Here is a 25,800-nt window from a genome sequence, read left to right on the forward strand (position 1 = left end):
GCCTCCCACAGTGCTGGGATTACAGGCTCGAGCCACCGTGCCTGGCCCCATAAGTTATGTCTTTTGTGGCTGTGCTGGTTTTTGTGAAGCTGTAAGACCCTGTTCCTAGTACTGTAATCTTTACATGCCAGGTCCTTGTGTCTATGGAGTGTTTTTGGAATGAAAATGTGGATTGGGGGCCAGATGTGGCAAGAGTCTTTGGAAAAATAGAAATTGTGGTTCTTTAAAAGTCTTGAAAAAGTGCCTCACATAGTCCAATAGGCTACACAAAATTAGACTTTGCTTCTGGGTACCTTATGACTATAAAATTAGCTATTGAATTCCCCATCTGGGAAATATCAATTATTTACTGTTTAGAACTTTCCCTCTTGCTATTAGATGTACTAAAGACAGTGTTCTCACTTAATTTTGCTGTTTTTGCCAGGGAAAAGCAAGAGGCATTGTCTAACTTCAACCTCCTCATCTTTCTTTTGGGCTATAAATCTCGTAAGGAAACAAAGATGTCCCTTTCATAATACAAGGTTAATATTTGATGTCAGTCTGCAAAACCTGCAAAACCTGCTCTGAGGAGGATCAGGGGTCAGTTACATTGTTATATTGAACTTTTCTGAAGGCAACTTAAAGAATGAATTCTTCAAACTGCAGTGTTATTACAAAAAAAGGAAGTATATTTTGAAAAGTGATTTATAAATGTTTAGGATACAAATTGTAATAGATCTGTATTACTTAACATTGGTATAATTATTAGAAGCATCTTAAGAACAAGTGATGATAGAGTGATTTAGACCAGAACTCTGAAACAGTGCTTGTCCCCAGGGAAGGAGCAAGAAAAGTAGATTTTCTATGATAAGAGAATATGATACTTAGGCTGGGTGTGGTGGCAAAATGGCAGCACTTGAGAGGCCGAGGCAGGAAGATCACTTGAGGTCAGAAGTTCAAGACTAGCCTGAGCAACATAGTGAGACTCCTGTCTCTACAAAAATTTTTAAAAATTAGCTGCACATGGTGGCATGTACCTGTAGTCCTAGCTATTTGGGAGGCTGAGGTGGGAGGGTCACTTGGGCCCAGGAGCCTGCAGTGAGCTATGAACATGCCGCTGCACTCCATCTTGGGCAACAGGGCGAGGCTCCGCCTTGAAAAAAAAGAAAATATGAAAACTCCTATTTCTATGTATTTCTAAATTTCATTACTTCTTTAGTTTTTATTTTTATATATCATAATATTTGTGATATAGTAGAACATAATAAATTTCTAATTTATAAGTAATGTGCAATGCTTTGCCATTTATTACTGTGGATGGCGAATCAAAAGCATTTCGAGACCACTGGTGCAGGTAAATAGGCAGTGCTCAGGTGCCTATTTATGTATGTGAATATACATACCTATTCTGTGTATGTGACTGAATGTAGGAATTCAGCATTTAGTCCCTTCGCTACTGGAAGAGATCTCCCAGAAAATTTTAACTATATTTATTTATGCAGAGAACATGTTTTCATGACTGGTTACCTTAGTGATTGGCATCTGTCTGCTCCTTCCTGATGACGCTTTCTGTTTTTTCTCAGTGCTCAGTGTTCTGGGGCTAAAAAGGACTTGGGAGGCCACAGAATCAGTAGACACTTTAATTTCACATATGAATAAGCAGACCCCTATTGCTAAGAGTCGCAAGTGCAGAGTAATTCTTCCTAAAAGGTGAGAAGAGAGAAAGGAAATTATTTTGCAAAGTGTTATTCAATTGATTTTATCTTTTTATTTTTATTTTTCGAGACAGAGTCTCACTCTTGTAGCCTAGGCTGGAGTGCAGTAGCATGATGGTGGCTCACTGCAGCTTCAACACTCTGGGCTCGAGTAATCCCCCTGCCTCAGCCTCCCAAGTTGCTGGGACCACAGGCACATGCCACCGCACCCAGCTAATTTTCTGTATTTCTTGTAGAGATGGGGTCTCCCTTGTTTCCCAGGCTGGTCTTGAACTCCTGGGCTCAAGTGATCTTTCTGCCTCAGCCCCCCAATATACTGGGACTTTCAATAATGATGTAAAATTAAATTTGTAGATATAAGTCAAAGTGAATGGCAAAATTGTATGTGAGAATTAGAGTTGATTCCCTATGTTCTGTTTCCTAACTTTTGTCGTTTTATTTTTCATTTGACCGGAAGTCTGGAGTGATAAGTTGTTAAATCATGCTTGCCTTCCTGAGCGCTAAATCAACCTTTCTTCATTAAAATCTAAGAATTCTTATTAATTATGTGGTAATGTATGAACACTTGCTTCTCTACAACTTGTCTTCTTTTAGAAAGGTCCAAGACTTTTAACAAAAACACATACAGAATTAGTTGGTGATTCTTCAAAATTAGAGAAAAGTGAAATAATTACCCATCCTAACACAATTTAAAATTTGTTTTCAAGGCTGATAGCTCCTTTAATATCTACCCCTAGGGTCTACACCTTAAAGGGGTCATGTAAGCCAACAAGTTCATTTCCACAGCTTGTTTAGAGGCTGCCCAGTGAAGTCCTTAAAAACACTCCCTTTCGGAATTATTTAAGCCCAGGAATTTGAGGCTGCTGTGCGCTATGATTGTGCCACTGCTCTCTGGCCTGGGTGATAAGCAAGTCCCTCTGTCAAAAATTTAAACAATTTTTTAAAAAAGAGGAAAGTTACTAAGTTTTATGAAAAAAAAATACTCCTTTCATAAACCTGAGATTAATATTTTGTAAGGGGTAATGTGAAGGAGTGAAAAGGCCAGAGAAGAATTTACAGTTTCAGAAAACGGTGTCCTCACATTATGTAGTTTTCTAATAAAATCCAAAAATTCTAGGCAAAAATCCAGATGTTCTACAAAACTCTCATGGTTAATATTATGAAAACACATATTCCATCTGAGCGTGAATTTATTTAACCATCCAAATACATCATCATGGATTTCTGATCAGTGAAATTTAGTATATTTGGTTAAAGAATGAAATTTTCTTCATCACACATGTAGTTTTGAATGCCTGCTAGGTCAGTCGGGCTTCATGCTCAGCACCTGTGCTCCCTTATATAGACGTATAATATAATTTGGGACTTACTCAGGTAAAATTTTTCCATTTCTGGCACATTTACCTTTACTATATTTTTATAGTTTTTCACAGTTTTATAATCATTTGCCATCACATTTTTTAATTCGGAAGCACATATTTGTATGTCTCATATTGAGGACTCAGTTTTCTTGGAATTATATTTTCAAAGTCATTATTGAAAATGGAGTTTTTAGTAATGAAACTATTTGTTTTCTTGTATAACTGAAATTATGACTCATTCAGTGGGGTGCCCAGAGCTTGCTCAATTTAAGAGAATTTTATCATAAAAACATAAATCTCTTTAAAAACCATGGCATGTTTCTTCCCTCCCACCCCCAAGCAGTTAGTTTAAGTAGAGACCTTCTAGAAAACAGTACCTTATGGTGACTAAGAGTTTTGCAACTATGTCTAAAGGCCAGGTATTAAAATTGCTATTGTTGAGTTGATCACTGAGTAAAAAATTGCCAGTAATTTAACAGATAACAAGGAAAGTACCTGATAACGAGTGAGATCTGTTGAAGAGCAGTCATTACCACCATCACAATGGCTCAGAAAAATTGCTGTGATTGGAAAAGGAGAGTTTGTGTGACTGCTAGGGAGATGTTTTATATTCCTTAGTCATTTGTTCGTTTAGGTGTTTAATGGACATATATTGTATATTAGATACTGTGCTTAGCACTTAGTGACAATAATTGCTCTAGTTTCTGTTCCTGTGAGACAGAATGTATGAAATCCAGGAGCAGCAATTAAATAGGGAATATATTTTTTTCTTCCTGATATTTCTCTGTTCTATAATACAAGAAAATTCTGTAAAGTGTTTGGTCACTCCGTGATTTAACTTGTGACTTTCAGAGAATTTACAAGAGAATAGCCATCTGCATGATGAAGTAAATGGGATTTGACTCAGATGGTTTAGAAGTCTTGGGGACTGTGGACAAACCAAGAAATTACTTAACTTTCAGGGTTCAGAATGGATATATAGAAGTCTTGTAAAAACATGGAGAAAAAATTGAGGAGAAAAGCATTCAGTGATGGATAGTTACGGCTTTGTGAGAGGAAGTAAACTGTACTACATTCCGTGAAAAATACTCCAAATTGTTCTAGATGGAGATTTAAAGACAATTTCTAAGAATAACAATTGGGTACATCTATATACTGTTCCATCTTTGTGAAGGATGAGTGAGTGACGCCATGTGTTGTTTTTTCTTTCTTTATAATAATGAGACTGCTGTTCTTCTCATGGCAGTTTTTCTAATTTAAGGACAAGTACCTAGAGGGACATGGACAACTTCTTGAATGCTAAAATTTACAATCCCCAAATATAAGTTCAAATGTCACTTTTTTTGGCATTCTGGTTTTCTGACTCAATGGCATATGAAAAGTTTGGTTTAGTAGGTAAGCTATTGTTTAACACTGAAGTCATATTTCCATTTGTTAAAAAGATAACAGGATTTATAACATCATTAAAAGAGGTTCTCAGTTCTTGAAGCAGTGAGAAACACCTTATTCAGTTAAATTACTTAAAAACAAAATAATATATACTAAAACAGAAATTGAGATTATCCCTCTCATATTAAGGTGGGATAGCTTCAATTAATAAAAATAAAGTCAAACCAACCCCCCAAAATTAAAATCCATGTTTGATATTTAAGCTAAAATACTCCTAGGCCAGTTTAAAGGGATGATCCCCATTTTCTTTAGAATGAAGTTATATATTTTTGTTTATATTCTATAACAGATATGCCATTTTAGAAAATCAGAAGAGGTGTATGGAACTGATAACCTTAGTCCAGAGTGGCTAGATTATTCTTTAAAACCAGGATATACTTTTTTTACCTTTATAAATATTTTGTGATTCAGGAAAAAAAAATCAGAGAAAAAGAAAATTACATTTAAGGGAGAGGGGACATAGTATGCCCAAGTTCTTTAGCACTAGAAACGGGCCCAAGGCTGGGAACTGCTGGGGAGAGGACAGAGCAAGGTAAGGAGGCTCTTGGTGGAATGATGCTTGTCTTCAGACCCACATACTTTCTAGGTGAGAACCTTGAGAAGAAGAAGCACACCTTGTCCAACTTAGTGTTTCCTACCACAGCTTAGTACTTCCCAGGCAGAATGAGCAAAATAGGTTGGTGGAAGAACAGTAGCTGACATCATAGGTGACATGGACCATTGGGTTCAATGAAGGAGCCTGTGTTTCAGAGCTATTTCAGACACCTGGGTTGAACTCTAGCTCTGCTACCCCTTTCCTGGGTGGGCTGACATATGTTATTTTCTCTACTGAGATTATGACAACTATTTTAAAGTGGGATACTTACTCTTCGGATTTCAGGGAGCCAATACAAACTGTTCTTTCATTCCTGAGCTCCGAACAGTTCCATGAGAGGGATGGCAATTGGATCATCAGCTTTATTGCTGCAAAAGAAAGCTGGCAATGTGACTTAATTCTATAGCCAAATGGTCTTACTAACAGCCCTGCCCTAAGTCAATGGAAGTGTGAAGAGTGAGAATGCAACTCCCCTTAACGCCTACCCAGAGGGCTTTAGGATGGAATTATTTCATTTGCAGGGGCAATCAGTAAGTCTTCCTTTTCACCCCACTCTTCCAATCTGATTTAGAATATTCTGTAAATCAGCAGAAATGAGCATATTAACTGGGTTAAACAAGATTTATGGGGCCATTTTTTTTTTTAAGTCTTGTAGGGGCCAGGTGTGGTGGCTCATGCCTGTAATCCCAGTACTTTGGGAGGCCAAAGCAGGTGGATCACTTGAGGTCAGGAGTTCAAGACCACCCTGGCCAACATGGTGAAACCCTGTGTCTACTAAAAAGACAAAAATTAGCTAGGTGTGGTGGTGGATGCCTGTATTCCCAGCTTCTTAGGAGGCTGAGGCAGGAGAATCACTTGAATCCGGGAGGTGGAAGTTGCAGTGAACTGAAATTTCACCACCACACTGTAACTTGGATGACAGAGTGAGACTGCATCTCAAAAAAAAAAAAAAAGTCTTCTAGGAAGTGCCTGCCGTGGCATCATGGGTTGTTCTGTCACCTAATCAATGATTCTTTGGAGCCAGCTAGGACAGGGCTTTCATAATGCTAGGTAGAGGGACTGTTTCCAGCAAATGTTTGGGAAACCTGCTTTGCGGAGATAATGGTTTCCTAGCAATAATACCAGCCTGAACTTTCCTGAGCTATATTTTTTGTAGTTTAATCTACTAGATTGGATCAGGCTCTGATTGAGTTTTTCACACAAGCATTAAGGAGAAGAGATCCAGAGAGAGAGCACACCATCTAAAAGAAGCTGTCACACATCATATAAGAATGTCAGGATGATTAGACTTATTTTAACTACTTGGAAAAGTTTATAAGATTCCCAAAACCTTTGTATCTCCACACCTCTTTGCTATTTTTATCACCATCTGTATAGTGTCCTATTATGATTAGCCAGCAAGCTCTTGAAACGGAAAGGATTTATGTGCATGTTTTTAGTGGCAATAAAGAAAAAAAGTGGAGTGAATATTTCTGCCAGGTTGGTGTGGAACCTAGGAGGGGAGAGTAGGTGATAGCATCTCGTAGGCTGCATCTCAGAAGTCTGTGGAAAGAGAAAAAACAGAGTGTGGGAGATAGGGGCAGGGACTATATAAGAAGTCAATAATAGAAATTACTCTAGGCTCTTAGTAAGCCAGAGACAAATGGGTAGGTTTCCTGAACATAGCTAGACTGAAATTAATGATTATAAATGTCCAGAAGTTTTTTTAAAAAAGTATTTCTTAATTTATTTCTGATTTTAAAATAAAACAAACAATATTTCCCAGCAAGTTATCCTTACATCACAGATATGTTAATTTGGATAAGATTCTTAGATGCAGTGAATTGATTAATGTGAAAATTAATTTATGAATCTTAGATATCAGCAAGTGAGTAGGATTTGTGAGTTGTTTGACAATATTTCTTACATATAGTATTCGTTTTTCCTAGATCATCTGACTGCCAGTATTTCATCTCAAGAGTGGCAATTTAAAAAGGAAAAACATTTTTTCCCCTGGGCTTAGACTCCACTGAAACTTGTGGGTTGAACATTTTACCCAAATATAGACCTTTTAGTGATTAAGCTAATTTACTCTTTTCAAACTGTGACATCCTGTTTATACGAAAGAAGACTTATAAAAAGTAATCTGAGCATGAACTAACTCTTCTAAAGTCAACATCTTGGTGAACTTATGTGTTAAATGAGTCACAAATATTTGGATGAAGGTTTTCTGGTTTTGAAAGAGAAAGTACTTGGGAAAAAATGTCATTTTGGTTTCATTGAAATGGAAACATTTGAAAAAATGAAATTCACTGGTGAGCCTATCATGTAACAGGTTTACACACATATTTCTTAAGTCGGTTCTGTGAATTTTTAGAGCTGCATCCTTTATGGGCCAACTCTTAACCATCATGAGATGCATTTAGCCTCTATAATTCTCCCCAGAAATGATTTTTTGGTCACACGAAGTAAAATTTTTATAATATTTTGAAAGCAATATTATTCACTTTGTAAAATGTGTCCTTAAAATTATTTTTGTCCCAAAAGAAAGCTGAACTGGTGCCTATTCAAATTATTTACCTTACAAAAAAATGCTGTCTCTTTACTCTGACTCTTTAATTATTTGAAATTGTCATTATGAGCAACTTAAAATTTAATTTTTTCTACAATAATATTACGCTCAGTATTTTATACTTGATTTTACTGTCCACGTGCAATTTCGACTTGATCTTTAATATATACCTGCAACTTATTAGCAAAATTTGATTTCTCTACAATAACATTAACTCAGTATTTTACACTTGATCTTTAATATACTTGGAATTTACTGGTTGAATTTTTGTGAATTGAGCAAGTCCATGCTTTGTTTCAGCACCTCCGGTCTCTGTGCTGTTTGTCCTAAAATCCTTATCTTCTGCCCTGTTCTATTAAGTGTTGGATCTGCATTTAAGAATCTTGTTGATTATTATGTCAAGCACTTCAAACTTATCAGTTTTCAGTTTCAATTACTTTTTTTTTTTAAAGTCACTATTTCTTCCCCTATTCACTTACAGTATCATCTCCCAAATGTCGGTCTTTGGTCATCAGAGAGCTCTTCCTCTCACTTATCACACCAACTAATTGGCCATCAGTCCTTGCTGATCTGGCCTCTAAAATGACTCTTCATTCCATTTCTGCCCTAACTCAGACACAGTAATTTCTTAGCTAATTTAGAACAAAAGTTTCTCATGGGCTTCCCTGTCAATTTGCTCTTCTCTGCCACTAGATTTTTCTGTGCAGATAGTCAAACACGAATATATAGGACTTATCCCCCTAGAGACTTTTATCTTTTCTACCTATCTGCTTTGTGACCCGATACACATGGAGATTTATCCATGACTAAAAGTTATTTGAGTATACTATATGTTTTCCACACTGGACTATTCCATGTTTTGATTCCCATTACTTAAGACTCACTTTTTCCCTTCTTGCTTTCCTTCTTCCAGAAGTAAAAATCACTTCTTTTATGCCCGCTCATAGTACTTTGTTATTCTCCTTGCCATCATGCAATATACCCCATTGACGCTGTCTATATGAGGATTTTTTTGGGCTAAATTATTATGATTTTTTCAATAGGGGTATTTGATTTCTTATTTGTGAAAATAAAAGTAGTTTAACTGTTGGGACTTAATAAGTGCCCCCATATTAATGGGGCACTGAACAAAGAGTGCGTCGAAATGAACCTGGATTCTCATAGATATAGTTAGTGTTCCAAGTGGATGAAGTTCCAATTTTGAGAAGTACTTCAAGGATTAAAGAAAAAGAGCCTTGTCAATTTTTTCCTTGAGAGCTAGGGTTTTATTTTATGGCAGTCATGGGAATTTATCTGAAAAGTCAGAGAATAATGAATGGCAGTATTACCTGTAAATTTCTGTTTGTTCTCATGCGGATCACCAAGTCATTGTCTCTGGCGTTTGTTAGTGATTCATTGTACTGATGACTTTAAAATAAAAACCATCACTAGAGTCATTCACTTGTTGTTCAGTTTGGCATTAAGTTGATTAGGTAGCATGTATTTATTGGCAATGAGGTAAATATACTAAGTTAAGTGCACACCAACAGAAATATAATCCCTACCTTCTATTTGTTAAAATAGAGGTGGAAAAAGAAACTTAGTACACATAGAATAATTTAGACTGAGACAGATTATATAAATGTCAATGAAACATGGAGCAAGGAAAAATCATGATGATCTGAAGAAGCAATGAAAGGTCTCATTAAGAAAAACTTAACTTGTTCCTGAAAAATAGGTAAGAACTACAGGAGTGAAAATGAGAAATTCAAAATGAAGAAAATAATATGGATCCATTGATAAGAATACTAGATTTCTATGTTTTGCAAACCAAAATTCAGTTAGTAATTTTAGCAATACCTAGACCGTTTACTTTTGGGAATATGAAGTTATTTTGTTCTACTTTGTTTCTGTCTCCAGGTGGATCCGATATTGAATATCTGGACTTCTATAAGCCTGTCGTGTGGTTCTGGATCCTTGTAGGACTTGCTTACTTTGCTGCTGTCCTGAGCATGATTGGAGATTGGCTCCGAGTGATATCTAAAAAGACAAAAGAAGAGGTGAGAATGAAGAGTGTGCAAAAACACTTCTATTTAGTTAATTCAGTAAAGGTTATTTTAACTTATTTTTCTGTTTGCATTTCAAATATTTAAACATTTTAAAATGTTAGTATTTTCTATTTGGCATGAGTTTGCTCTATGAGGCTGTGGGCAAATATATGAGTTTAATTTATTCACTTAGAAAATGTTTCTGTGCCAATTGCTGTCTCAGAACTGAGGGTAATTTCTAATTAAATGAAAAAGGATGTGATTAAAATCATTTTCTTCATTATTTATTTTTCTTTTGTTTTCTTTCTTTTGTTCTCAAGGGCGCAAAATGAATTTTATTCTGTAAAGAAAAATAGAGTAGAAAATATTTGTATCAAGATATCAGTAGCATGAAATAGTGAATGTTTTAAATAATGTGCAAGTTTTTTACCTTGAAATTATTTTATTTTTCTTACTTCTATATAAATTTGTACATACACATGTATAGATATATTACAAAGCTGTATGCATTATGGCCATTTTCCCTATATACAGATTTTAACAATTTAAAAAGGTGTCCATTTACTTATCTTGTACAACTATACATGTAGAAGTGACTTAGAATTTTGACCCATGAAATTTTGGAAAATTTGAAATTTAAATATTGATTTTGCAATTCTATAGTTTGGAAATTCAATTTTGATTTTAAATTTACATATCCAGGATCACTATTAGTTTGAACGTGACACAGCAATGTTTTACTATGAAATGTGTATTTCTTGCTTCTGGGTCTTAGTCAACTTTACTAATTGTTTCAGAGAACAACAAATCTGTAAAACTTGTACCTATTGCCTTCCTTTAACTATCTATTCTTAGACCAAAGACATCAGTGTCAAACTCTTTGACTGCTACAAGCATGAATTATTTGAGCATATACACCAAAGAAATAGAATAAGATAGAAAATGATGAAATTAACTTCCCTTACAAATGTTTTCTTCATTTTCTTTGAAAGTTATAAGGTCATATAGTTTTTTTGTTTGTTTGTTTGTTTTTTTGAGACGAAGTCTCGTTTTGTTGCCCAGGTTGTAACGCAATGGCATGATCTAAGCTAACTGCAACCTCTGCCTTCCAGGTTCAAGTGATTCTTCCACTTCAGCCTCCTGAGTAGCTGGAGCTACAGGATTGCACCACCATACCCAGCTAATTTTTTTTTTTGTATTTTTAGTAGAGACATGGTTTCATCATGTTGGCCAGGCTGGTCTCAAACTCCTGACCTTCAAGTGATCTGCCCGCCTCTACCTCCCAAAGTGCCAGAACTATAGGCATGAGCCACTGTGCCTGGCCACACCATATAATTTTTTAATCATACCCAAGGTGCCAATGTGAACTAGCAAGAATGTAAATTGTCCATACTTCAAAAATATCATAGTTCCTAGTTGGGAATTTACTTATTCAGTCTGTAAGCATTAGTCTATATCTTAGTTGCAGCATCAAACAAAAATCTTTGTATTATAAACAAGTCAGTAAGACAATATGCTCGACACTCCAATTTAAATTGTATGAAAAGTCTTGCTTTGATTAGGACCTCAGTGGATTTGCCTCAACCTTAGGCTCATTGTATGTGGGGTACATGTGTGAGTGTGGTGTGTGTGGTGAGCCGGGGGCAGGAGAGACCGTGAGAAATATGATGGATGGTCATTCTTCATGTGTACTTCATGTGTATATTGAGATGCTAAAGGAAAAAATGGAAATTTTAGCTAGGGAATGTTTTGAATAACATAGCTAAAAAGAGAACTACTCAAACATCCAGTCATCATCTGGCTTTCAAATGGATTTAAAAACACATGCACGCAAGCATTTATTTTTTAAATAAAATAGACTTGAACAGAACCTATTTCATACAGTCAGGTAGTTAGGAAAAGTATTGTTTTGTGATACACAAATACCCACATATAATATTATAAATAATATGTTATATACACATACACACTAATATTTTTGTGGTTCACAGTTCAAAAGTTCGAAACCCACTAAAGCACATAGAGTACAAAGAGAAATTTTATATCTTTATGAATTGATGAAATTGGTATAGAATATCTGCTTAAATTTAAAAACCCTGTATTATTAAAAAAACAGTGCTTTTTGTGATAGGACTAGCTGAGTCAAAGAATCAGCATACTTTTCCAGAGTAATGAGTCTGCTCTGGCTGTTACATCAAAATACAACAGAATGGGTTAACCACGGACTTTTTTTTTTTCCTTATAGTTCTGGAAGCTAGAAGTCCAAGAAGGTGCTAGTAGAGTTGGTTTCTGGTGAGACCTCTCACCTAGGCCTGCAGGTGGTGCCTTCCCACTGTGTCCTCACGTGGCCTTTTCTCTATGTGCATGCATGGACAAAGAGAGCGAGAGTATGTGAACATGCGCTCTCTGGTGTATTTTTCTCTTCTTATAAGGATACCAGTCCTATCAGATTAGGACCCCACTTTTATGACCTCATTTAACCTTAATTACCTTATTAAAATCCCTGTCTCCAAATACAGTCACACTGGGGCTTAGAGCTTCAACATATGGCTTTTGAGGAGACACAAATTAGGCTATAACACCATCTTTTCAAATAAAATTAAATTTCTACATAACTGATTCATTCAAAATGAAAAAGAAGGCTGGATGTGGTTGCTTACACCTGTAATCCCACACTTTGGGAAGCTGAGGCAGGCAGATCACTTCAGCCTAGGAGAACAAGATCAGCTCGGCCAACATAGTGAAACCTCATCTCCACTAAAAATGTAAAAATCAGCTGGGCGTGGGGGTGGGTGCCTGTAGTCCCAGCTACTCAGGAGGTTGAGGCAGGGGAATCCTTTGAACCTGGGAGGTAAAGGTTACAATGAGCGGAGATGGTGCCACTGCACTCCAGCCTGGGTTAACAGAGCCAGACTCTAGTCTGGAAAAAAAACCAAGGTTGTGTGCCTACTTATCAGTGATCTTCATGACTGTCAACTGAGAGTATGAGATGTATCATTGTGTTTTCATGCTAGTTAAACGTTGCAGTGTTTTGTTTTGTTTTTTTTCTTACCACACATCTTTTGGTATCTACCTAGTATTCTGGGTAGCATGTACTTTCTGGTGATTGCATCTGTTGGAAGCTCACTTGAGTTAAGGCTATGACCAAAGCTTTAAGTGAACCCTGCAAAGATGCAGCTGCTCTGGACAGTTGAGCCAGTTGAAATGGAGCTTTCGATGGGAGCAAATGTATATATTTTCTAATTTATAATACAATGTAGGGAACTGCAAAATGAGGTCACAAATTCAACAGAGAATGTGAAGAAAGAGAGAAAGACCCCTTATAATTTGTCAAAATATTATAATTGCCAAAATTTTTATAAACAAAACACTACTAAAATTTCTAAAGCAATGGAAAAATGATTATTAATTTTAATTTTGAAATAACTTGCTAAAGGGTATAAATTAATAAAAACCCACTAAATATATTTTAGTTGTCATCTTTATGTAGACGAAGCAATCATCTCTATGTAGATGACGCCAGGTGACTGCTCAATAGGTGTTCATTACTTTCCATGCGCAAGTCATCTCAGGCACTGTTAGTTTTAAAAACCTTCAAAGTGTTAAGAAACAAGGTTATTTCTAGTTTTCAGTTTTGATGAATAAAAACACTAAACATTTTTCATAACTGGGAATCCTCTTCACTAAAAATTTAACTAGTACAAAGTATAAAAAACACAAAATTAAATATAGCTTCAAATAAGCATACTTTGACACATGCTTTCCCTGAATGAAAAGATTTTGGCTAATAACCCCAGTCTTATATTATTTTTTCAAAAACAAATCTGCATAAACCATAATGGTTTAAGTATGGAAATATAGATCTAGTCATATGTGCCCTTATTCCATTTCTGCTTTTTATGCTAAAAGATATTCTGTTTCCAGCCAGGCACTGTGGCTCACGCCTGTAATCCTAGCACTTTGGGAGGCCAAGGTGGGTGGATTAACTAAGGTTAGGAGTTTGATACCCACCAGCTTCACCAACAAGGTGAAATCCTGTCTCTACTAAAAACACAAAAATTAGCTGGACCTGATGGCAGGTACCTATAATCCCAGCTACCATGGAGGCTGAGGCAGGAGAATCGCTTGGACCCAGGGAGGAGGAGGTTCCAGTGAGTTGAGATCATGATACTGCACTCCAGCCTGGGTAGCAGAAAAAGACTCTGTCTCAAAAAAAAAAAGTTTGCAATGAAGAATAATTTTAATGAAATTATGTTTTGTTTTCCATAAACGTTGAAATACAACATGATAAAGCTAATCCATCTGAAATATTTGAAGAGGAAATGATTTGTTGAAACACACTATATATTCAAAAGTGCCACATGTAATTATAGTTGATCTGCATCAAGGAAAACAATAGTGAGCTTGATAATTTTCCAGTTTTCCACTGAAACATATGCATGTCTGTAAAAGCTTTTCTTTGTCTTTTTTTTAAGCTCCAGTGGCGGGTAGGCACATGCTTTCATAGAAAACTAATCTTTTCTATGAAACTATGTACCATCTTCTGAGGAAATAATGCTTCCACTTACAAAATAAAGCTTATTTAGATATTCTGGATAATACAATAATACTGCTACATGAGGGAGGAATAATAGAAGTAAGATATGACCACGAAACTCAGAAGGTAAAATCTATGCTTGCTTAGGAAGAAAGCAGGGAGTAGGGTGTCATTACTATGCCCAGGCATACCTCAGGTTCCTACTGTTTACATTTCTTGAGCTTGAAAGGGCCTGTAATTTCTACATACTCCTTGTATTGATGCCCATGCACCAGTGTTTGGGTGTTCCTGTGCACGTATGAGATAAATATACCAAAGCATGCAAGTGTTGTCAGAGCAGGTAGCACTATAGCTGGCCACAGTGAATTGATAGCCAAGCAGTGCTTCTCTGCCTATATAATTTCTTAGTCTCTGGAGATGTTTATGCAAATAGAGGCTCTCACTTTAGTAAACTGGCCTTGTATCATATGAAAAATACACACTTTGAATGGACAATGCTAGTGCCAAGAAGCCTTGAAAGCCTGTCCCTGAACTTGTATTTCACCTCAATTTTGTGAAGGGGCCCAGAAATACGAAGGAACATAGTTGTTTTGTTTTGTGAATTATCTGGTGGCAGCATTTTGTCTCCTCTAAATTTCACTCTGGGTGGCAATGACTCTTTAGGAAAAGAGCTGAGACTTGGTGGCTCTTTATCTTGGCCAGAGATGAGCAATTAAAAAACAGTTGCAACCTGGGCCCTGGAAACTGTGCAGTAGATCACTTTGTCACTATTTCTTGTGGGAGAAGTGCTTTCAATTTGAAAGATTTTATATGCCATTTGAAAATAGCTTAGGCTTTATTCAGAAAACTTTAGGGAGCCATTGAAGGATTTTAAGTAAGTGGAACGAATGATGTTGGCAACAGTGAGACAGATGACTTAGATGTAAACTAAGCTGAATTCAGGAAAATCAATTGGGAGAGTTATTGCAGGTATCCAAATATTTAGAAATGAAGGATCTAGGGTAGCAGTGGGATAGAAATGAAAGTTCAGATTTCAAAAATATTTGGGGAATAAAAGGAATAGAGTTTGGTAACCTATTAACCATGCACAATAAAGAGGAAAGGAGAATGACATCCCTAATTCTAACTTTGGGTAGGATTACAGAACATGAAAATGAGAGATTTTGAGTAAATTGGAGGAACGAGATAGTTTTATTTAGGACAGGTTGCGATTACAGACATGACAGACATCCAGGCAGTTAATTCGATTCTAGAAAATTGCATCTGCATGCCTGGAATGTAGGAGAAATTAAAGCTGAGAAGATAGTTTGGGGTCATCACTACCTGAGAGATGTGAGTATGGATGAACTCACCTAATGAAGAGTCATAAAGTAGGTAAACAGTCGAGTTAAAAACAGAACCTGCAGTAACACCTTCATTTAAGGAGTAGGATGTGGAGACTGGACTATTTAGCAAATAATATAGTTAAATACATTGATTTGTGGTTGCATCCCTTGGAAAGGCAAAGGCATCCAGGTTTTGAAGAGAGGAAGATGGTTTACAGTGAAGGATCATATTGGCTAAAGACAATGGTGAAGAAAAAGGATCCAAGGAAAGGCTAACATAATAACATAAAACAGATGAATTAAGTAACTGGAATTCCCTATTAGGTTGTGCTCCCCATGCACCACTCTTGTAAAAACAATGTAAATCTTGTTCCCTGGCATGGATGCAATACAGCAGCTATATCTTAAGATAGTTCCAGCCACATAAAACACAATTTCAAAGGGTACCAGTCACAGTGTTGTTATGGAAATGGGAGCCCTTAGAGCACAACTAATAGAAACCCATGTGAATAGTGCCCTGGGGAATTGAGCCGTGGCATGGAGACCAGTTAGGAATTAGAATTATTTAATGGCAAGTTCGTAAGTTATTAATTCATTCAAAAAGTGCTGTTAAGTTCTTCTTATGTGATGAGGGCTGCATTGGGTGCTGGGAGTAACTCTTCGTCTGTGGTAGTTTGAGGCTCATCTCTGTATTGGGAGGATTGCATAGGTGGTGTATTTGCTTACTGATCTTTATAATGTTTGTTTTTACTTTTCTTCCTCTAATGCTGGAAAAAGGAGCTTTGACTAAGAAGGTACTGAGTCTTTGATTGGAGATCAGTTCTTAACATAGCCTACTTTTACTTTTTTCTTTTCTTTTTCTTCTTCCCATCCTGCATCACTCCCTTCCTTCTTTTCTTTGATCTTCAGACTACGTATCAGACTTTGTAATTGTTGCTTTGATGTCTATTAGTAGGGCAGGGAGGCAATGCTCTTTGGTACAATTTTTCTGGTGGTGTTTCTTGTCATTATTCTCTTACTGAGATATTAGTTATAAATGACTACTTGAAATTGAACTATGGACATATAATTCAGTGACTGTAAAACTTCTCAGGTTTATGTCTTATACATAAAACTCTTTTTTTGGCCAAAGGATAAGAATAAAATAAAATAGAAGCAGGAAGTGTCACAATGAGCTATTCAAACTAAGGCACAGATAAATGTCTCATGTTCTCTTTCCCGCGGGGAGAGGGCTGTCCTTCATGATGTGATGGGGAAAAGATCAGTGCAATCAGATTTTGAGGTTCATCTGCTGGTCAATGTTGGCTCTGCCTAATCATGCAAAGGAGAAAGTTCTTTCTTTCTCCAGTCACAGACTCAGTTCAGCAAGTTATTGTCTATTTAGTAAATAGCCTATTGGAAAGGAGAATAAAACAAGGGAAGAATTAAATTATGCTTGAAGGCAACAGTAACTGTCAGAAGCCCAGGCATGTCTAATTTCTAAGTGATTTGTATGAGTAGTCATTTCTGCAGGACCAAGCCCCCAAATTATATCTCTATATATAGCCTCAGTATTATGTTGCATGCTATGAACCTTTGTGGGTCTAACTTTAGGAAGGTCTTAACAAGTCAAAATGTAAAGTAAAAATGAAATACGATTTGAGGGCATTCAGAAATGGAAACACTTCTCTTCTAGAATACAGTTTAAGTTATTTCTCTTTTAATACTAAATGAGATAATGCTATAAAATTCATAGCTGTCAAGTAATAATGGCTAATAAGGAAGCAGCAGCACACAGAGGTGACTTGGGAAAGGTTGTACAGCTGGTAAAGTGGAAGAATCAATAATGAACGCAGATAGCTTGACTCCATGGCCCAGCCTTTTAACATTTTAGCTACGCTGCTTCCCAAGTGCTCACAATGTTTCTTATGTGTTGTTGGTATTGCTTATTTCTGTTCTGTCTTCTCATCTCACTTCTCGTCCTCCCCTCATTCTTCACCTCCCTCCCTCTCTTTCCTCTTTCTCTCTCCTTTCTCCTCCTTCTTCTTTTTGCCTTATGTGGGTAATACTGACTCATCAGAAACATGTGCCCAAGGCTTACCCATCTGTTATTCTGTAACTACAGAGAAGGGCTTTGTGTATTTAATTTGGTTACTAATTATTTATGGTATAGATCAGTGAAATCTTGAAACCTAAAATTTTTACATTCTTTCAAGTGAAAAGAAATGATTTGTATGATTTCTGAAAAGTGAGAGGGTTTTGAGGCCAACAAAACTGAGATTTAATTCTATCTCAACTATTTACTAGCTCCGCAAATGTCACCAAAATGTCTAATCTCTTTGAGTCCCTATTTCTTTTTTGGTAAAATGAAGGTAATGGTACCTCCTTTATGAGTTTGCTGTGAAGATGTGATGAGGAGTGTGTGATGTGGCTGAATGCTTAGTGAATGCTTGTTTCTTTCCACATGGGTTTCTGAATAAATTAACATCAAATTATCTCAAATTAAATAATCTCATAAAGTTCTAATACTATATATATGTAAAATGTCATGTATTTTTTATGTAAAGCATAACATATTATGAGTGCTTTTAGGTTTAAACATTTTATCTGGTTGAAATCATAAGTAAACACAAAAGAAAAGATAAACAAACAAACAAAAAACATTGAGGGTATGTATATAGCTAGAATTGAATCACAAAACCAGAGTCCAAAACAGCCTAGTAGAAAATGAATATGGAAATTTCAAATATGTTGGCTATTCTATGGACTTGTTTAAAAACTAGTTTCCACATTAAATGTTCCTAAAATCTACCCAGATTACTCATCTTTTTTCTTGAATTAGATCCCCAAATTTTCTGGTTTCTTGCTGTCTCAACTGAGGTAGAATCTGTCTGGATTCTTCCTTTTGTTAAACCAAGAGGCAGTAGCTCAATTATTTTCTTAAAAAAATAAAAATGTGCAGGAAGATTACTTTTGTTTTCTTCATTTTTTTAAATTTTAGGTTGAATTCTCAGTATAAATGGTAACTTTTTTTGTTGCTTCATGTATTTCACAAAATGTCATCTGGTAATGAAAAGAATAATTTTGTTTCTATTCCTTTGTAAATAATAGGAAAATAAGTTAATAGTTTCTGCCTCAAAGCTCATTATAAGTAATTTCATTTTCTTTAGCTAGAGAGCACATTATGAGGATGTAGTGCATCAAGATATATTATTTTTCTTTTTTGACTATTTTGAGACTCTTATCTGTTTTGAGAATTTGCATTAGGAAAGTGGCCACCATAAACTTGGTTTTCAAAATTGTTTTTGGACTTTCTTTAGCAAACCAACCTATTGCACTTGCCTTTATTCAGAGATTAAAAAAAATCACATTTTACAAAAAAATCAAGCTATGTTTGCTGAGAACACAAGAAAATGTGCTTTCAAACATGGATCAAAATGAACTTGGCTTTAGTTCCTCTTTATAGATGGCTTTATTGAATGAATATTAGCTTGTGATTGGTTGGGACTGAGAGTAGGGGGCACTTTGAATAATCAAATAAGGGATTATTTAATCATCTTTTGCAACAAAGGCTGATGATTTGTTTAATGTTCAGTGGATGACACCCTAATTGTAATAAGAGAATTTAGCTCTTCCTGCCTCAAACTTGATTTGAACCAAAAGAACGGCTTCTAATAAACAACACATGTGCTTGTGTGTGCATGCACACGTGTGCCCATGAGCACATGGGCACACACATCAAATCTCTTATTTCAAAACAAGATAGAACGTCTATTCTTTCTCCAGTAAAAGTGCTAGTCATTAGCATTGATCATGAAGTATTTTCATTTGACTCTTTTTCCAGATACATATTAAGATTGTACTTCCTCTTCTTTTTTGTGTTTGGTGAACCATATAAATAGATTTGGCCAAGAAGTTGTGGGCAGAATTCATGTGAGTGAATGGGTAGATTTTTTTTTGTTGTTGTTGAGATGGAGTCTCACTCTGTCACCCAGGCTGGAGTGCAGTGGTATGATTTCTGCTCACTGCAACCTCCGCCTTCCGGGTTCAGGTGATTCTTCTGCCTTAGCCTCCTGAGTAGCTGGGATTATAGGCACATGCCACCACGCCTGGATAACTTTTGTATTTTTAGTAGAGATGGGGTTTCACCATATTGCCCAGGCTGGTCTCGAACTCCTGACCTCGTAATCCGCCCCACTCAGCCTCCCAAAGTTCTAGGATTACAGGCGTGAGCCACCGTGCCTGGCCAGGAAGAAGATTTAATTGCACCTGTGAGTACCTCAAGATCTTCCTTGCCCTCTAGCACAATTACCATAGGAGCTCATGGATGCCAGGACAGCCTGGGTCCCTGAGTAACTACAATGAGCAGAGGCCCCTGATGACTTGTTGTAGATTTTTAGCCAGAACAAGAAATTATCCTTTGTTGCCTTTAGCCGCTAACATGAAGGGGCTACTCTATTTTATAACCTCTGCTATCCTGATTAATTCTATAACACACCATAATCATTGTTTCTCTAATTTAAGGACAGAATTATGATGATAATATTAGTATTTTAATAATAGTATTGTTCAAAGAAAGAGTTAAAATAATAATTTGGGAGATTTAAACTTTACGTGCCATATTCATATTTGGTAAGTTTTATATTAGCCTCCAAATCTCTGACAGGCTTAGGTGTATTATATACATTATCTTATTTAAGATTCACTAGTAGTTTTAGTAAAATGGAAGCCTCAAGGTAAGAGTTGAAGTAAAATAGAGCAACCTGCGTTTTAAGAAAACTCTTCATGGGCTGTAAATTGCAGAGACCAGATCCTGTAAAAAGGAAGATTCTGCTCTCAGCCTTACTGTTATCTCTGTTTCTGATTCTGTATACTCATTTAAGACTGCATCCAGTGATGCTGAATCTGTTTTACATGTAAACTTTCCATAAGAAGAAATATTGAACTGAATGTGTTTTCATAAAGTCAATGCATAATATCAAAACATTTAGATAGGAAAAAGTCGAATACTCTTATTTTTGGAATTCATTAAGCTGAACTATGTGAAATTATTGACATTCAGCTATTTTTTAACCTTAAAAATCACAGTCTCACATGATTCAAGGTAATATTCTAAGGAGATATATTTGAAAATCATATTTACTAGTACTATAAAATCTATTCATTAGATTACAATCTTTACATTAGGCAAATTATATTTGGCCACACATCTATGTTATATTTTCTTTATTCATTACTTGACTAAAACTTTTCAAAATTCTATTTTGACTATATACTATCAATTCAATCATTGATAATTATTGCATCTCAACTCAAAGACAGACCAGTGTGTTGCACTTGCATGTTACACAAATCCCTATCTTTTAGACTTGTCACGTGTCCCTCTAAGACTGTCACTCCAAGGTTCTCCTCTTCTTTGTTCATGTGGGCACATCCTAACTGCTTCTCCTGCTGCGGAAGCTCTCTCTGGGGCCATGAGATTCTAATAATGAATACTGATCCCTCACTTTATTGCCTGTAGCACAGTTAATATAAAGCTGAAACTGATCATAACTTTATAGAAGGCCTGCAGATAATTTTAGGGAATTGTATAGCAGAAAATAAAAACTTCATGCTGGATAATCAGAGTGCTGCTTCTAGAATCTCTTGGCTATCTTCTTAAAGAAATCTCCTCTTGGCCATTTCACTTCTCAACCCTTATAGGGTTTTGCTTACCATTCCAGACAAGTTCCCTTCCCTGTGGGAGAGAGGCCACAGTAGCAGAAGACCGGTTGACACAATGATAATGAATGTGCAAACATAGTCTCCCCCAAATGGAGATAGCCTTTTAAATCAGGGATCCCCAACCCCTGGGCTGAAGACCAGTACTGGTCCATGGCCTGTCAGGAACCGGGCTGCACAGCAGGAGGTGAATGGTGGGCGAGTGAGCATTACTGCTTGAGCCCTGCCTTAGTCAGATCAGTGGCAGCATTAGATTCTCATAGGAGCGGAAACCCTATTGTGAACTGCGCATGTGGGAGACTTAGGCTGAACACTCCATATGCGAATCCAATGCCTGCTGATCTGAGGTGGAAGAGTTTCATCCTGAAACCCATTTTCCCAGTTCCGTCTGGGGAAAAATTGTCTTCCATGGAACAGGTCCCTGGTGCCAAAAAGTTTGGGGACTGCTGTTTGAAATGATTAATTGTGACACTGGCTGTCTTAGTCTGAAGCACGTGCATTTGAATAGCTTCCTCATGTAAAGTTGTTCCCAAGAGTGGTGGACAAGTACTTGACTTACATGTCTGTGAGTAAACAAGCAAATAAATAAACAGATATGCTCACCAAAATAGTCACCTTCATAATGAAGGAGGTTTTAACTACAATGATAAATTCTAGCTCCCATCCAGTGTATCAAGTTACTTTGGATTCCTAAAGTGTCTGGGTTTTCACCTTTAATTAAACAACACAAGCATATGAAAAAAAGTTAAATATTACCAATCATTAGAGAAACGCAAATCAAAAGCACAATGAGATACTATCGCATACCAGTCAGAATGGCTAATATTAAAACGTCAAAAAACAACAGATGCTAGTGAAGTCGTGGAGAAAAAGGAACACTCATACACTGTTAGTTGGATTGTAAATTTGTTCAATCATTGTGAAAAGCAGTGTGGCAATTCCTCAAAGAGCTAAAAGTAGAACTACCATTTGACCCAGCAATCCCATTACTGGGTATATACTTGGAGGAATAGAAATCATTCTATTATAAAAACACATGCAAGTGACTGTTCATTGCAACACTATTCACAATAGCAAAGACACGAAATCAACCTAACCGCCCATTGATGAAAGAGTGGATAAAGAAAATGTGGTACGTGTACACCATAGAATACTACACAGCTGTAAAAAAAGAATGAGATCATGCCTTTTGTGGGAACATGGATGGAGCTGAAGGATATTATCCTTAGCAATATCTTCAGCAAACTTGAGGTCAGGACTTTGAGACCAGCCTGGCCAACATGGTAAAACCCCATCTCTACTAAAATACAAAAATTAGTTGGGCGTGGTGGCAGGCACCTGTAATCCCAGCTACTTCGCAGGCCAAGACAGGAGAATTGCTTGAACCCAGGAGGCGGTGGTTGCAGTGAGCCAAGATGTGCCACTGCACTCCAGCCTGGGCAAAAGAGCAAGACTTGGTCTCTAAACAAAACCAAATAAAACACGGGAACAGAAATTCATATACCATATGTTCTCACTTGTAAGTGGGAGCTAAATGATAAGAACTTATGAACACAAAGAAGGAAACCACAGACACTGGGACCTACTTGAAGGGAGAGGGTGGGAGAAGGGAGAGGAACAGAAAGATAATTATTGGGTACTGGGCTTAATACCTTGATGATGAAATATTCTGTACAACAAACCCCCATGCCACATGTTTACCTGTGTAACAAACCTTCACATGTATCCCCCATCCTAAAAAGTTTAAAAACAAAGCAAAAACAACAAAAATGCTTCTCATGTCCTGCAGCTGTTTGTTCATAACCACTCTGGTTTTGCAATTTTCGTAAGCTCTCAGCATCAGCCCGCACTTGAGTATCTTCTGAGAAAAATGCTTTGTATGAAATATTGCCCTAAAGTTAGGTAGAAAATAAATTTTATTGGGAAATCTTACTATATGAAGAAATCCATTTTCAAAATTGGAGACTGTGAGTATAAATATGTTTTTTTCCATGGAATTTCTCACAAATGTCAAAGTTTGTAATATGTCAGTGGCCCTTTTGATTTCCTTTTGCATGTTTTTTTTTGTTTTGAGATGGAGTCTTCCTCTGTCACCCAGGCTGGAGTGCAGTGGCATGATCTTGGCTCACTGCAACCTCTGCCTCCTGGGTTCAAGCAATTCTCCTTTCTTGGCCTGTATAGTAGCTAGGACTACAGGTGCCTGCCACTATGCCCAGCTAATTTTTATGTTTTAGTAGAGATGAGGTTTCACCATGTTGGCTGGGCTGGTCTCAAACTCCTAACCTTAAGCAATCCGCCTGCCTTAGCCTCCCAAATTGCTGGGACTACAGGCATGAGCCACTGCGCCCAGCTCTGTTGCCTATTCTTGAGAAGCTATTTCTTTTAGTGAGAGCATTTTTTATGATACCTAGTTATATATATATATGTATGTGTGTGTATGCGTACACTATATATATATAGTATATATAAATATATATATTTATATATAGTATATATATAAATATATATACTATATATATTTATAAATATAGTTTATATATTTATATATACTATATATATAGTATATAAGTATATACTATATACTTATATACTATATATATAGTATATATAAATATATTTATACAATATATAAATATAAATATATACTATATATAAATATATATAAATATAATATATATAAATATATACTATATATTATGTACTATATATATGTAAATATATACTATAAATATATAGTACATATATATATATACTGTGTGTGTGTACAAATATATTTATGTATGTGTATGTGTACACACATACACACACATATAAATTAATCTTAGCTCTCATTTGTGTCACTTATACCACACTTTGGGAACCTGATGAACAGATTTAACTTAAACATAACTTTGGTTTAATGACCTGTTTCATGTTCAGTACATGTTTTTGAATGCACGGACAAGGCAGCAAGGTCATACATAAGCAGAGCAGGATGAGAATTGCTTTCCTATTTTGAAGCTTCATGAAGTGCAGTATGCAAATTATGCAAGTTCAACAAAAGTCAGTACAGTCTGAGTACAGAAAAAATGACTTTGCTGAATAGTGTCTCTGATTTGCAAGTTGGGGACTATTATGAAAAGATGCATAGCACTAATGATTCCATTCCACGAGTACTCATTGATTTGTTTGTTCATAGACATGTTTTGATTGTCCATGATGTGTCAGGACTAGGTATTGAGAATAAAGGTATATAAAAGGAAAGTTGTAGCATTTTCCCTCAAGGAGAAATTTATAGGTTCAAGAGGGTATATAAGCATCTACTAATAATCACCACAGGGTAGATACTGTAAAAGGGATATACAGAATATGCTTTACATGCAATGGTGCACAAAATTGGAACTTACTAAATTTAGCTGGGTGAAATGGGAAAAATGCATGACGAAGGTCCTACCCCAACTTATCTCTTTCCTGTCTTACATTTCTCTATCAAGTGGTCCCACAACGCTGATCTGAAAATGTCTCCAGAATCCGAACACTTCTCACTTGTTTCATCATTTTTTCCTGTGCCACCGTGAGCTCACACTAGATAATTCCACAGACCTCCTAACTTTCACCTTTGATTTTTGTAAAGTCTGCTCTCAACAAAGAACTCTAGAATGATCCTTTGAAACATGAGTCATATCATATCATTTCTCTGCTTAGAAGTTTTTGATGGCTTCCCTTTTTCCTCAGAGTAAAAGTGAATGTCTGTAAAGCAGCATAAAAGGTTTTAAATGATCCAGCCCCCATTCCTCTAGCCTCTTCCTCTTCTCTTTCCCCTGCTCACTCTGCTCCAGCCTCACTAGCCCCCTTGCAGTTCCTCCAGCACACCAGCCACACTCCTGTCCTCCTGTCTTTGCACTGACTGTTCCCTCTGTCAGCAGTGCTCTTTTCCCAGGTACCTACCTGGCTCACCTCCCAACATTGTCAAGTCTTTTCATCAAATACCATTTGTCAGTGGGACCCACGTTGGCCATTCTATTTAAGATTGACACTCCTTTTTCCCAAGCACCCTTGGTTCTGCCTTTCCTGCTCTGCATTTTCATCATATTCACCAACGTCTGCCATTCTATACAGTGTACTCACTTATTACGTGCCATTGTCTACTGGGTCTCTCTTCCTAGAAGGTATTCCTCATAAGACAAGGAATTGTTGCTGTTTTGCTTTATCAAAATCAAGTGAAATGGTGCTTAGCATACAATAGGCACTCAATAAATGCTTGTTGAATTGAACGGATGAATAGATATAGAGAGAAAATGATTCAACTCAGAAGGGATAGAATTAAAAAAAAATGGTTAAATCTTTAATTTTGTTCATTTTTAAAAATGTTTTCAGTAGAACCAAAGTATAGTTATTTTGGTGGTTTATATTCATTCTGTTATTGCTTACAGATATAAAATCAGTGGCAATTAATATTTAAGGGATGATTAATTTTATATTTAAATAGCTTGGCAAATAAGCTACTTAAAATTTTCAAGAGGCTAAAATGATTCATGTTTTAATAAACAAAATCTTGAGTAATTACTAATTGCTATAAGGT

General features: G+C 36.3%; 1 protein-coding gene across 6 annotated transcripts in view; it reads left to right on the forward strand.

The window, feature by feature from the left end:
* KCNK2 (potassium two pore domain channel subfamily K member 2) overlaps positions 1-25,800 on the forward strand; it is a 216,702-nt gene that overhangs the window by 166,559 nt on the left and 24,343 nt on the right. For all 6 annotated transcript variants that reach the window (XM_017509219.2, XM_037731604.1, XM_017509218.2 and 3 more), the window contains exon 6: positions 9,550-9,689. In XM_017509219.2, the coding sequence (XP_017364708.1) occupies positions 9,550-9,689 (140 nt within the window). The remainder of the gene's footprint in view (positions 1-9,549; positions 9,690-25,800) is intronic.

Source organism: Cebus imitator, unplaced genomic scaffold (genome assembly GCF_001604975.1).
Source record: "Cebus imitator isolate Cc_AM_T3 unplaced genomic scaffold, Cebus_imitator-1.0 Scaffold411, whole genome shotgun sequence".
Taxonomy (NCBI): domain Eukaryota; kingdom Metazoa; phylum Chordata; class Mammalia; order Primates; family Cebidae; genus Cebus; species Cebus imitator.